Consider the following 15,064-nt stretch of genomic DNA (forward strand, 5'->3'; position numbering starts at 1 on the left):
TAAGTACACTAAGGGGCTTGTAATTCACCAGACGGTAAAACAGTAAATCAAACTGTCCGCGATTTCATGTTAAATAGATTCAAGTAGATTAATGAGGAAATAATTCACTAATAGAAATATCCAACAAATGAAAATGAAAGTCTCCGATAAATTTTATTTAGTTATTTTTTAATAAAGAGTAATAAAATGATTTTCAAGTTGCTGAATGACGGTGGGACAACCTTTGGGTGGACTTAAGTCCCAACCACTAGCTGCTGAATGTTAAGAATCGGGGATTCAACATTTGTTCAGGTACCCTATAAAAGGATGAAGAAACTTGTGTGTTTATTGTGCACACACACACACACACACATACATTACTATATATAACCTACTGCACATGCAAATATTTTACAGTACACCGAAAAACAGTTCAGTGAACATTTTGTTATTGAACTTGGTGAGACTGTCGAAGTTGTGATGTATTACAAGAAACATGATGTAGCCGAGAACACTTTTGGTAAGGTGTAAAGCCTGTGTGTGTCTGAAGATAGTGAGGTGACACGCTCTACAGTAGCCCTTTATTTATCCTCTTCGCCCCGGTCAGCTCATTAATGCTATTTAAAAAATATTTCCCTATTTGTTGAATATTAAGGACATGGCAACCTCGCAGTATCATTTATATTCGTGAAATTCAATTATTAAACAGGTAGAACCTTCGTGGAGATTGAGAAACCTTAAGTAAGTTAAGAAAGCATTAGCTGTGTGTCTGAAGATGGTGACAAACGCTATCACTGCTATTTTAGAATACCTTTCCTCTGTTAAATACGAAGTATATAACACCGTCTCAGCAATATGAATATTATTTAAATTAAAATGTAGAGTTATAATTCATTTGGATAAATTAACAGCAGAGTCTGTGTGAGTTAAAAGTTGACTCAAAATAACACTAGCAAGACTTGGACGTAATGTTGTTCATTCTGTGTCCGAATGTTTGCTTCAAGTTATTATATAATACTAAACTTTAACTTGACCGGCTATCGCAACACTGCTGTCTGCATATGTATAGTGTCTAAGGTTAAATATATTATAGTTTTTATGTATTAAATCTGACACATAACCCAAAGATAACAATACTAAATAATATATATACTGTATATATATAAATATAGAAATAAAACAAAAAACAAAAATATCTATATATATATAATAAAAATTTATAACACTATCGCTGCACTGTACTATACATATTCAAAATATAACACTTAATATTATATGTATATATGTATTGCATAATGGCATAAATAATGGTGCTGTAGAAGATAACTTGTGCTTGGCGAGAGTCAGTTGTTGGTGTCATCCGCCATACTGGATTGGCAGCTCCTCGCGAGACAACTTCCGGCTCACGTTGTATCTCCTTGTGTCACTGCTGACTCCAGAAGTCCTTTATTGGACTTGTGTGTATCCATTCAAAATGTCTGAAAACAACAGTGCACCAGACTCGTGGGAGGCGGCAGCTGACGAGACAGTAGGGAGTCTTTCTTCTAACTTCACAACACTCAACGTGAACGCCCCGGTCTTCATCCCCAACGTGAATGCGCCCGAGTTCGTGCCTAGCTTTATGAAGGAAGAAGGAGGCCAGACCCAACCTGCGGCGCCAGGTGAGTCCATTTACCTTTCATAATATCACCTTTAGAGACTTATAACGTGTCGAGGTAAACTAGATAACTAGATGAGGGAGAAGTAGGTCATTACGGGGAGGTAGTGGTAGTGTTGTGGCGACCAGCTGGTGTTTTGCTTACTGCCTTAACACACACATTACTGGCTCTCTACACCTGCTAACTATGTGATTTGTGTGTGAATTTACAACTAGCATATGGGAAATCTGTGGAAGAATTTATCCAGTGTTTACTTGACATATTGAGTAAATTTTCTTCAGTTACGTTATTTAATGTTGGTTTGAGGTTTGTATAGGTTTTTATTGGTTGAGGTGAATTATTGCAGTATTGTATGTCAGTGAAGAAATATATTATGTACCTAATAAGTCTAAAATGGAATTCCCTTATGTTGGAGATCACTTGTAATATTAGTCAGTGAACAGATGACTCATACCTGGCTAGTATTTTTAGGCATGTGGTGCTCCATATGTGACTGAAGGTAACACATAACGTGACCCAACATGACCATCTACATCACAGTTGTATAGTGAAAGTGATGATTGGTGTTACCTGTTACAAAAAATATAATGGCCAAGAAAATTACTGTAAAGTTTTTAAAAATCGAGACGAACTAATCAAACTAGCTTACTTAAACTAACCTATCAAAAGTGTAAGAATGTTTGGTTAGGTAAAGTTGGTTCTCATCATGTTTTAAAATCCTTGAAACAAATTTGTGTATGTATACTGTACTGGTAGATGGTTCATGGCATAATGTCACTGTTCTAGAATTAATTGTATACCGGTAGATGTTATGGTAAAAGTGAAGGATAGTGATAAATATTGTATGGTATGTTTAACACCTTAATCTCTTGAAGAATTTTTTTTTATTTCTGATGACTGCTTTGGTCAGGTGGACTATTGGTACATTACAGGTTTGTGAGGATTTGTTTACAGAATGTGGTATGTTACTTGAATGTGGTTAGGTGTAGTATCAGAACTATTAACAGGAAGGTGTGGATTTAGTGCTTTTTTATGATAAAAACAGTTAGTGAACTAGATTTGATTTTGTACTCTGGCTATTAAGTTGTCATGGCTGAATAGCCTGGTAGTTAACACAGCTGTGATGGCTACATAGACAGCCAGACTATTCAGCCAAGAACATAAACATATTAACAACTGTAGGATACATCTGTAACTAGACCAATGTACATTATAAGAACAACTTTTTTCAGTGGTTTTAACTGTACGTTTATTCTTTTCTTTATTGCTACTAAGTGTTACTACTGTAACTATGCTAGCACTGGTGCATAGGAAGCAGTAATCTTATCAGCACATGAGTCACTGAGCAGAGGCATTTTGGAACATTTTATAACCAGATGATCTATTTCATTTGTGGGTGTTCAGAAGGCGGAAGAGTGCCTCCAAGGTGTGACCGTACTGTACAGTTACCTTCCTTGAGCTTATCGAGCCATTATATACTTGTTTTGATTAATATTCACAACTCGGTCCCAAAACTCTCTTTAATCTGACTGGTTAGTGACCTGTCCAGATATAAATACAGTATGGCCAATAAGCTAATGGGATATTTAAATGTCAAACCTGGTGTGAATGTTGATGTATCCTACAGTTGTTAATATGATTAAGTTATTGGCTGAATAGCCTGGCTGTCTATGTAGCCATCCCAGCTGTGTTAACTACCAGGCTATTCAACCAGTGACAACTGAAGCCATAGTGATGATTTTAACAGGAATAAATTAGGTCCAGGGCAACAAAATAATTTTGCCTTTTGTGTCTTAAAGATTTCAGTAATGTCATCAAAGGCTTTAAGATGGTGTTAATGTGCAGTTTCATTAACTTAAAAGAGTCAAAGTAAGAGAAACAATTGAGACCCTGCAATTGTGTGTAAAGGAGGCAGAAAGTCAGATCAGCAACCCGGGACTTGGTCACATATGGCAGCAGGGTCTACCATTAGACAACACATTATGCTTCCAATATCTTGTCAGGCGGTAGTACCTCCCTGTTTGGTAGCTGCCTACTACATTGCAAACAGTCATGAATTTATGTGAGCTAGTGCATTATTAATCATGAGGGTAAATAGAATGTCTACAACCACTACATAGGTGGCTGTGTTCCCACCTGTACAGTACTCATGCTATTGAGTGTGTTGTCTTTGGCTTATGAGTGGGTCAAGGCTCAAGAACATAATGAAGGAAACTGCAGTAGAATTATTGGCCCCCATCCTGTACTAGTCACCCCAGTTTACGTCCAACCCTGATCGTTCATGTATTTGTTCAACCTATATTTGAAACTTTCTAAATCTTCTAACAGTTGGAAGACCAAGAAAAACTGGAGGACACTGGAAGGGAGCCAATACAGGTTTGCTGTTCCTAAAAGTAGAATTGTCAAAATATCAGATCTAAGGTCATTATCACAACACATTGAATGTGATGAAAGTGCCTGTAATGATCCCTTTAAAGAGAAAATAACTAACATGACAGAATTATATAGGAAATAGTATCATTGAATGTGGATTGACTAAATATAGACCACTGTACCTCCCACAAGCACAACGTATTCTGCCTCAAAGGCCCCCCCCCTACCCCAGGTTGTGGATTTTTATTTTGCGGTCCTCTATTATTCACAGATGACACCCTGGATGTACCTAAGAGAGTCTGTGGGTAGTTTTAAAGTTGCCGGCATTTTCGCGGCTGGGACAGGGAGCCATTCGTTCTAGGAACAGTAATTAGCTATACCTGTTCTGTATTGCAAATGTGTGTGTGTGTAGATACACACATACAAATATATAATAATTGGAAAATCCTCTCACAATTAATCAGAAACAAATTTATTAAAAATGTGACTGTCTACCCTCAAGTGTGCTTTATTGATAAAGCACGGACTTAAGGGTAGACTCAGATTTTTTATAAATTTGTTTGATTATTTGAGGATATTTTCCCATCGTGTGTGCGAGCGTGCATGTGCGCCTACACACACACACACCCATATATACAATACAGGTAAAAGAAATAATTGCCCTAAGGGCAAGCACATAAAGGGAATATACATTTCTTTGTACACAAGCAAAAATCACCCCCCCCCCTTCTCTACCCCTGGTCTGCAAATGTTATTCTCTGATTTGGCGATTCGCAGCCATTTTGAGAACCTAAAGTCCGCGAATTTGGGGGGCCTCCTGTAATTGTTTTGTGAGAACTAAAGAGCAGCAAAATGGAGCCACTGACCAGCTACCAGTAAATATATATATATATATATATATATATATATATATATATATATATATATATATATATATATATATATATATATATATATATATATATATATATATATATATATATATATATATATATATATATATATGTGTATATATATATATATTATATATATATATATATATATATATATATATATATATATATATATATATATATATATATATATATATATATATATATATATATATATATATACATATATATATATATATATATATATATATATATATATATATATATATATATATACATATATATATATATATATACAGTGGGGTATGCTATAACGAACGTAATTGGTTCCAGAACCTCGTTCGTTATAGCATTCGTTCGTTATAGGATTAATCCGTTCCAGGCCCCCAAATACAACCGCTTAACACTGAAAAAATTCTGTGGAAAATGTAAAAAATACGGTACTTTATCTTACCTTAGTGTTATTCAGCATGCAGGTACCCCTAAACACTGGCACATCACTATCACTTCCACTTCCACTGGGAGTCTTGGCTTTAAGGTCCTCAAACAATTGTCTGGCCTTCTCACAAATTATAGCTTCACTAATGTTACCACCTGCCATTTCTTTCTCCTTTATCCACACTAAGAGTAAATTTTCCATCTCTTCAATCACATAACACTTTGCTTTGCTAAGTCTAAAGATTCCCTTAGCCACTTGCACAGTTTTTAACTCCTCTTTATTCTTCAAAATCGTACATATAGTCGATTTAGCCATCCCATGTTCATCACTAAGTTTCGCAATGCTTCTTCCATTCTCACGTTTCTTTATAATTTCTTTCTTAGTTTCAAGGGTTATTAGCTTTCTCACTCGCTTTGGACGATCATTGTTACAATTGTATACTTGTATAACAAAATAGTTATACAAATAACGCGAATTTCCACATCAAAAGACGAAATTTCAACAATAACAGTGGTGCACTGGCTACACAATGAGACAAAGATGGCGCCTGACGCTCTTGTTGTGGGTCGCGGTACAACAATATTCATGCGCCAGGCGAAATAGTCCCGTATTCATCCGCGTTCGTTGTAGGAGTTGCGTTCGTTATAGCATTCTCAATTTTATAGGTAAAACCGTTCGTTATAGGAATATTCGTAGTAGGATCCGTTCGTTATAGCATACCCCACTGTGTGTATATATATATATATATATATATATATATATATATATATATATATATATATATATATATATATATATATATATATATATATATATATATATATATATATATATCCAGAAAAATAATATTATGGTGCCAGAAAAATAAATTTGGTGCAATCATCAGCAAAACTGATACAGTAACTCAGTGGAGCAGAATTGTCAACTGCCTCCCAAGTTATCCTTCTGTTGGGGGCACTTGTACAGAGCCAATGGTAACAACCTGAAGAAGATAAAGATGTGAATGTGATTATTAAAGAGTAAAATGTTTAATTAGATATAACTCACTTGTCCAGCATTGTCATAGAACTGTCATAAAGACATAGACTAGGTCACTAGGTGAAAGTAAAGATCTAATAACTGATGTGGCTAACAAAGTACTGAAAGACTTGAAACAAGTGTTTATTGTGTAAAGTATTCATAAGTCTCCAGGTACTGTACTGTACACTTGTGTACATAAAATTTACTCTTACACTGTACAGTATACTGTATTAAGATTTTATTGAAAGGAAAAAATAGCATAAATTGACAACAAATAATCCTCTCTAATTTTTAATGGCTTGGGGCCATAGTTGGCTGTGGACAGACAATATAAAGATATCTATACATGTACTTTGTCAATAAGAGTTGAATATTTTACTGTTGTGTATACTGTACATTACATGACATTTTATTTAGACAAAGGTGAATTCTCACCGAGGTTACTCTTGTTATAGATCCGCCTCCGGAGCCAGTGGCAGGGACACCCGAAGAGCCAACCATGAACAACGACGGAGACATTACAGCAGACTCTTGGGAGGAAGCAGCCGACGCCGCAACTCCATCCCCCTCCCGTGAGACGCCGCCGACCCCTCCCACCCCGGGTACACCAGATGAGGATGATGATGAAGACAGTGATGAGGTTAAGAAACCCAAGAAGAAGCCACTAGATGAAGACGATTCCTTGCCCAAAAAAGAACCAGTCAATGTAATTTTCATCGGTCATGTTGGTATGTATTTCAAGAACAGTATCTGATGTATTCTATAATACTGGGGAGTGTGATACAGCACTCGCCTCCTGTTCCTGGGGGTCGGTGTTTCCATTCCCGGGTGCTCCTGGTTCGTCCAGTTGTAAATGGGGACCTGAGTTTACAACTTGGGCGAGTGATGCGGTCGAGTACAGTACCGGCCATGCTGCCTCCGTGTGTATCAAAGGCTCGGTATACAGCGCTCTGTGTCTACACTGTCCCTAACGGGCAGTCATGGGTATGGGATCCTCTTTCACATTATTTTATTAATGAAGATGGTAAAGAATATGCTGGAGGTTTTACATAAAAATTATTGTACACACACATGATTAGTGGACATACATACTGTACTTTGTGTACTCTGTGTCACCTGCTGTAGTACAGTACATAATAAACTGATGTTAAGAAGATTATCCTCCTGGCACTGGCAGCTTGGAGGATGTAGTAGAGGCTCTGTTTAATCTCTGAAACTGTTGGTGCATCAACTTCACACATATGATCAAGAGCAATGGAGTTTGTTACACAGCAATACACTATAGCAAATTCAGATTGTGCAATATACTAGCAAATTCAGATTATGTGCAATACACTAGTGAATTCAGATTATTCCTGACTGAATTACAGCTGTTTAGATACTGTACTAGAAAAGATTGCATTTATGAAATGAGGGAGCCATGGCTTTTAATGGTGCAGTAATCCCTCACCATCTGTGGTGGTTGTAGTTTAGAATTCTCCCTTGTTTGTCAAGGGCTGTAGATCTAATGAGAAATGGGTTTGGGGAATGATCCCTCAGAGACACCAAATTCATATATTATACTGCTTAAGATTGAAAGCAAGTACTGTACACATTTCATAAACAAGTCACACTGGATATATACAGTACATTTAATAAACAAGTCCACACCGGTTGTATACATTTCATAAACACTTGTCGTTCATAGTTGTTTTGCTTTTCTTTCAGATGCAGGAAAGTCAACAATTGGTGGTCAGATTATGTACTTAACTGGAATGGTTGAGAAGAGAACCTTAGAGAAGTATGAGAGGGAGGCGAAAGAGAAGAACAGGGAGACGTGGTATTTATCTTGGGCACTAGACACAAATCTTGAAGGTCAGATTTTTTTTATTATTACTGTTTATTTAATCTTAAAAGTTTATGTAAAAAATTGAAGTTATGTGAATGGATTCGTGTTGATATATAAAATTACATTAAGTTCTTTCCATAACCCATTAAACATTTGCTTGTCTTTACAAATTAATATCACTGAATTTGATTTGAATAAGATATTTCCTCGTTATTTTATACTGATGAACTAATTTGATTGTATTATTTCTCCATCAGAGCGTGACAAGGGGAAAACAGTAGAGGTGGGAAGAGCGTATTTTGAGACAGAGCAGAAACACTTCACAATCCTGGATGCTCCGGGTCACAAAAGTTTTGTGCCTAATATGATTGGTGGTGCCTGCCAAGCTGACTTAGCTGTTTTGGTAAGGAGCACTTTTTTTTTTAATCACATCTGTCATAGTCAAGGATTTATAGGGTGTTTCTGTTTCCCAAGGGAGCTGCAAGACATACTCATGGTAATTATTTTAACCACTAAGTGAAATAGCCTGGCTTTAGCCCAATAAAAAGTTGAAAGTGGTGTCCCTGTAGTGAAGATGTTAACAGAACTTGGGGTCCATGTTGGGAATACTAATAACTTTTGAATGCTGTACACCTTCAAAAGCTGTTTGTCCAGTGATTTGTTATAAAATAGACAAATAATTATTTTGGCTTCATATAAGGAGGTACCCTGTAAGCCATGTTGAATCAGAGAATTTCAAGAGTTGTACTGTATATTTAAGAAGAGCCTGTGTTTACCTGCAATAATGTAAGGTGGTTAGGTGCTGACTCCCAGATTTTGAGTATTCAGTAGTTAGTCGGATACCACAACCCCTTGGCAGGGTACTACTAGTGTACAGTAATATTGTTATTACTGGTGTTCCAGAAGCAATATACAAGGAGCAATTAAGTTTTAATTCAAAATGGGGATCCTTTGGTTTTGAGGCAATTATTCAGCCAGTGAGTTGCAGTCACAGAACTTGTCCACTTGTATAACTTCAAGTTCTTTCATAGTTTTTATAAATAGTATGAAAATACAAAATACTGTATGAAGAAATTCCTTACCTCGTGTATTTGGACGGCTGTTTTGCTGACAGAATGCAACAAAATATCTGGGAACTGCAGGAATAGAAATTTGGGTGTCAGTGGTAATGACAATAAGTTAGTGAAAAGAGAATATAAATTCTGACTACAAAATCGAGATTGTAATAATCTGTTTGTGAAAATGTTCATTAACATCCCAAAACTGTATTCTTGTGCATAACAAATGACTCAGACAGTTAACCCCCTTTCCTTTTATCAATTATTTCAGGTTATATCTGCAAGAAAAGGTGAATTTGAAACAGGATTTGAGCGAGGAGGCCAAACTAGAGAACATGCAATGTTGGCCAAGACTGCCGGAGTAAAACATCTAATTGTATTAATCAACAAGATGGACGATTCAACAGTGCTATGGTCTGAAGTTCGCTACAATGAATGTAAAGAAAAACTGGTCCCCTACCTCAAAAAGGTGAGTTTCTAATACATTAATATTGAAGGTAGATGTTAGAGGGAGGGCAGTGAGCTTTTGTTACACAACTCATGATTTTGTTTTATTGCTGTTTTTAAAGCCATCAGTCATTTTGTTGAATTGATTTTGACTCGTGCGTTAATCAGTTTTAATTAATTTTTTTCTGTCATTTACAGCTTGGCTTCAATCCAAACAAAGATATCATGTTTATGCCATGTTCAGGACTCACTGGTGCTAACCTCAGAGAACCTATTGATGAAAGTTTATGTCCATGGTATAAAGGCCCTGCATTTATACCATATATCAACGACTTACCGGCTCTTAATCGTAATGTAAGTGGACCTTTCATGATGCCTGTGGTAGACCGTTACAACGACAGAGGAACAATCGTCATGGGGAAAGTGGAATCCGGATGTTGCAAGAAAGGCGATAGTGTATATGTAATGCCAAATAAGGTTAGTAAATTGTATTAGTGCGATTATGAATGTTTACCGTGGTTTGTGTGTGTAGCACTTCTATAAATTCTAAATTTACCTTGTAGATGTTAGTAAAATTGCTGCAAAAAATATTGTTTGCTCTTACAGATGAGGAAAATGGTATGAAGGGTTGCCAATAATGGGTTAACATTTTTGACTAAACAGTTTATTAAGGCTTGTAAAATTATAATTCCCATAATCACTAAATGGTACACATATCACACTAGATTTGTGTTGTAAGTGACTAGCTTGGGTTAAATACATTTATGTGTTGGCCTTTATCATTTCCCATAAGAACTGTAGAAAGCTTTCATTGTAATCCTTCGAGCTTAGTTGTCAATGTTGGCATTAGCAAGTTCTGGTTGTATATTAGTCATTCAATAAACTTATTTTATGTTTTCGTATTAAAATTTTCTGGTCTTTTTTTTTTTTTTTTTTAAATTGTTTAATATTTTTATCTCAGACTCCAGTCACAGTTGACATGTTGTGGAGAGATGAAGATGAAACTGGGTCTGTCAACTGTGGTGAAAATGTGAAGGTGAAGCTCAGAGGTGTAGAAGAGGCTGATGTTGCCCCAGGATTTGTTCTCTGTGATCCTAACAACCCATGCAAGACAGGGAGGATATTTGATGCACAGGTAATGTCCATATTACTGTACTTCATTAATTTTTGGGGGGATTCATACTGTGCCGTCTCGTCCAAAATACCTTAATGGATATAAAGGTATATAAGGCAGAAGTTAATGAAAGGCGGAGGTGTATGTATGGTGACACACTGAGGGAGGGAACCGAGTGAGACAACAGATGGAAGTTGAGAGGAATTGATCAGAGTTTTAAAACTAGACAGGGTGTGTATTGTAAAGGATGGTGAAGAATACTGTACTGTATGTGACAGTTGGCCGGAGTGATTGGTATTGAAATTGTGTTAACCTCTACTACCAGTTGTCAAAGAAGGTACAAGTTATTTTTATTATGCTCAAGTTTTATTTAACTCTTTTCTATTAGGTTATCATGGTTAAGTGGTCATAATTACAACAAGGCCATCTTATGTATGTCTGGTACAGTATATCATATTATTAAATTAATTAACAGTTAGGGCATTCAATTGAATATAATGAAACTTAAAACTTTATGAGACTTTTAATGTATGAATTGTTACAGGTCGTTATCTTGGAACACAAGTCAATTATCTGTGCGGGCTACTCTGCAGTTTGCCACATTCACTCTGTAGCCGAGGAAGTTACTGTCAAACTACTTATATGCTTAGTTGACAAGAAGACGGGAGAAAAATCAAAGGTTCGGCCGCGGTTTGTCAAACAAGATCAGGTATGTTCCATACCCCCCCCTCCCCCTGTCTTGTTGAATTCAGTTTTTAGCATTATTAGGTAGTTGACTAGATAACCTTGCTTGTTCTGTATGAGAAGTAAATACAATTTTGCAAGATACGGTTTTATACATAAAAAAATATGATCTCTGATCACAAAGACTGGAACAGAATGAGAAGTTTGTGGAAGTCCTGGAAGACTAATAAATGGTAAACTATGTTGCAGATTTTGAAGTGTTTTTGATGAAAGTATTCTGATTCTGGCACAATATGTGGGTGGTGAAAATAGTACAACTGGAAATGGATTAGGATCTGCTGTTTGCAAACAGGCTAATGTCAAATCTTAGTTAACAATATGAAGTTACTGTAATAAGATGACACCTCCAACCTCTTACTTTTTCTTACAAGAGACTAGAAACTGTTTTAGAATATTTTTTATATTGCATGCCAAGAAATAGCATTTGCTACTTAATACTGAACAGTCTCTCAGTGAGTAAGTGAAAATGACTAATATCGGCCACACCTCGAAGTTGGAGGGGATCAAAATACTGTATTATACGTATTCAAAATTGCTTCATAACACCAAAGATACTAAGTAACAGTACTGTATATGATATTCAGTACTTGTGCAGAGCTCTTCCTGGTATGAGAGATTTCCTGGTTATGAAATGACTCAGATTCAGAAAAAATCCTACAACCCCAGAATTTTTCTAGGTACAGTACTAGGAAAAGTTTCCGAGAGTAAACTATGCATTCCCTGTTACTGTGCATACTTGTTAATATATCCTTCATCCTTTCCATAATATCTTAAAGTAAGATGCTGGCAATGAGTTTACAAACCAGGGTTTAGTCTTCTGTGGCAGCTGTATGACTTGGATCATTTAAGTGATTATGAGTAATTCTTAAGATTTTAACCACTTAGATACGGGATCCCTTCTGTGCTGAATAAATTCGTCTGGCATTAGCCAAATAGAATATTAAAGTGGCATACCTGTAGTAAAGGGGTTAAGGTGTGATGGCCAGTTGCAGACATTTCAGGTTCTCATTCCATCACTGAGTTTTTGGATGTTGGGAACTTGAACAGTTGTTGATGATGTTTATGCATATTATGTTTGTTTATAGATTGCTATCATGAGATTTGAGACTTCAGGAGTTATTTGTATGGAGGCTTTCAAGGACCACCCGCAACTTGGACGATTTACATTAAGAGATGAAGGTAGGAATTACTTGTGATATGTTCGAAAACTTGTGTATGATTATTATAATTTCACTAGTAAAATGGAATTTTAATTTGGTTACTGTATATGTTGTGCCTTGTGATCCTGTTTCCTGGTGCCAAACCCAGCATTTAGGAAAAAATCCCTTGATATAATTTTACTAAATTTTATTTGTAAAGAGAGAATGTTAACAATAATACATAACTTCTTTCCTTTGCAGGCAAAACCATTGCCATTGGTAAGGTTTTGAAAGTAGTGGAGTAAAATATTGGACCTTGGCGAGCCTTCGGTAAATTGCATGTCAGATAACCAAAAACATCGTATGAGTACTGAAGTTATGTGCATTGCCTTTCTTTGGAAATTTGCTCACATCAGGAGCTTATGAGATGTTCTTGAGAGGTTCATCGGTATAAATCAGTCTCGAGAAAACTAAGATGACATAAATCCTCAAATGAATCACATGAAGGCAGAAGACTCGCACAATTGGTCCATCCACCAATCAGCAGAGAGAATCAAAGTGCGTGGATGTCCTGCCAGAATCTCCGCCTTTTCCCTCTACCTGCCATGCTCAACCCTCGAAGACAAATCCTCACTGCAAGAATGTGTCTTTGTATGCCCACAGTTGGCAGGCCGTTGAGAGAGAGAGATCACGGTGGAAGAAATATGTAAATGAGATCATTGTGGATTGTCTCCTCTTACAAACATCTCTTATGCAAAGAGATTTCCTGAGATAGCTTCATGAATGTGGTTTTTGTGCATATTAAAGTGATAAAGTATACATAGAATGGGTGGGAGTAAAGTGAGCAGGGAATCTTGAGGTGATTGAAAGATTGAGTGCATCCAAGGATACCACTGAGCACACAGTAGGCTTAACAGGAACTGAAATTTTTGCACCAGACCTTAGGAAGTGTGCTGACCCAGTCAATATGTGCTATAGCAGTACAGTACACAGGTTTGTTAAGGTTTTTAATGTGAAATTATAAATGTGGAATGCTAAGTCAATTTAGAATCTTAAATAATTTTATTGGCATTTGAAATAAATGGGTATATGAACTCTTTTTAATTGTTAACAAATTGAGAATTGTTAAAAAAACAAAAACAATATGAACAATCAATTTCCTGACAGAATCCTGCTAAAGCCTTCCAGACTGGACTTTGTGTGTATCTTTTCTGAGGGTGAGATGAAATGGCAGTGGGTATTCCTTCTTATGTGATAAATAGCACGTTACAGGTACCACATGCATCCTTGCTTCCTCCTCTGTGCCTGTGGTTGCACGTTTTAGTGTTAACATGCAGTGGCTTATATTTGTGGTGGTTCTCCTCCTCAGGAGTGTTACAGCTGTCCTTTCATTCACACAGCTGTCCAAGGGCGGGCTGTCTTTAGTCCAGATGGCACAGAGGATGAGAGATGGGACATTGCCTGTGCAGTGTGAGCCCAGTGCTACTGCTAATCTAGGAGTGGGGGCTCCAGAACTCCATAGCTTTTTGTATTTTTTTTTTTTTTTATAATATATATATTATATATATAGCCTTCACCTTCTGGACTGGGAATGAGAAAAGTACTGGTGCTATGGAGTGTACTGGGTGCCTTGCTCATTTCATAATTCGTGGCTTGTTCATGCTGCTAAATTGTTTGACTTTTGTTATAATTGAGCTATTGTATGTAATTCCGATTGGAATTACTAATGGTTCCCTATACTATTCATATTGCAATTTTTGTTTTGGCAGTTTATTAGGCTTAATGAAAGGATAGGTTAGTAAATCACATACTTTTTTGTATTCCAAGAGCTGCCAGTAGCCCTTGTATAAAGAGTTATTTATATATTTGCTGTTGCAAATTTTTTCTCAATAACCCAAGAATCTTTTTATTGTGGTTATCCTGTCTAAATGGAAAACTTGTTCGAATATACAGGACGTGGAGGGTGATCATTGTTTTTGTGACCTGTGTTTGCTTATTTGTGTTAGTAGGACACTGACCAGCAGCCTATCGTTCAGTAACTAGATAATGCCACACTTCAGTTCACATTTTCAACTATAGTATTTGGAAAAGGGTCATTGTATTTTTCTCTACCTAGTGAGAGTAATTTCCCCACAACATTTTACATTTCCTTGTAAAATTTCCAAGGAGAACTTGAGGCCCATTCCTAAAATAACAGCTTCAGCATTGAAGACGGTCAATGGCTCGGTTTTTGTTGTGACTTGTTAGTGTTGTTATAGTTAAATGCTTTAAGATAAATGGGTCAATGGAGAAAACTGGAAGAGATTGTTATGAAAACAAGAAAAGGTACAAAAATTACTAACTCATGTTTTATAAACGCTTGGTTTGAAATG

At 36.4% G+C, this 15,064-nt stretch overlaps 1 protein-coding gene across 1 annotated transcript; it reads left to right on the forward strand.

Annotated features, from left to right (window-relative positions):
- The first annotated feature begins 1,322 nt into the window (after window positions 1–1,322).
- LOC121853191 (eukaryotic peptide chain release factor GTP-binding subunit ERF3A-like) lies at window positions 1,323–14,659 on the forward strand. Its single transcript, XM_042347171.1, has 10 exons — window positions 1,323–1,640; window positions 6,818–7,090; window positions 8,070–8,216; window positions 8,448–8,593; window positions 9,520–9,717; window positions 9,894–10,172; window positions 10,657–10,830; window positions 11,354–11,518; window positions 12,639–12,732; window positions 12,954–14,659. The coding sequence occupies exons 1-10, from the start codon at window positions 1,454–1,456 to the stop codon at window positions 12,995–12,997; spliced, it is 1,707 nt and encodes a 568-aa protein (XP_042203105.1). The 5' UTR covers window positions 1,323–1,453; the 3' UTR covers window positions 12,998–14,659.
- The last annotated feature ends 405 nt before the right edge of the window (window positions 14,660–15,064 follow it).

The sequence above is a fragment of the Homarus americanus genome, unplaced genomic scaffold, assembly GCF_018991925.1.
Source record: "Homarus americanus isolate GMGI-L3 unplaced genomic scaffold, GMGI_Hamer_2.0 scaffold32871, whole genome shotgun sequence".
NCBI lineage: Eukaryota > Metazoa > Arthropoda > Malacostraca > Decapoda > Nephropidae > Homarus > Homarus americanus.

What these genes read in the sequence shown, in the direction of transcription:
- LOC121853191 (XM_042347171.1), top strand. Translation starts at nt 1,454, where the DNA reads ATGTCTGAAAACAACAGTGCACCAGACTCGTGGGAGGCGGCAGCTGAC. An exon ending in GACCCAACCTGCGGCGCCAG is followed by an intron (nt 1,641 to 6,817) that starts GTGAGTCCATTT and finishes CTCTTGTTATAG; the next exon opens with ATCCGCCTCCGGAGCCAGTG. An exon ending in GGAGGATATTTGATGCACAG is followed by an intron (nt 10,831 to 11,353) that starts GTAATGTCCATA and finishes GAATTGTTACAG; the next exon opens with GTCGTTATCTTGGAACACAA.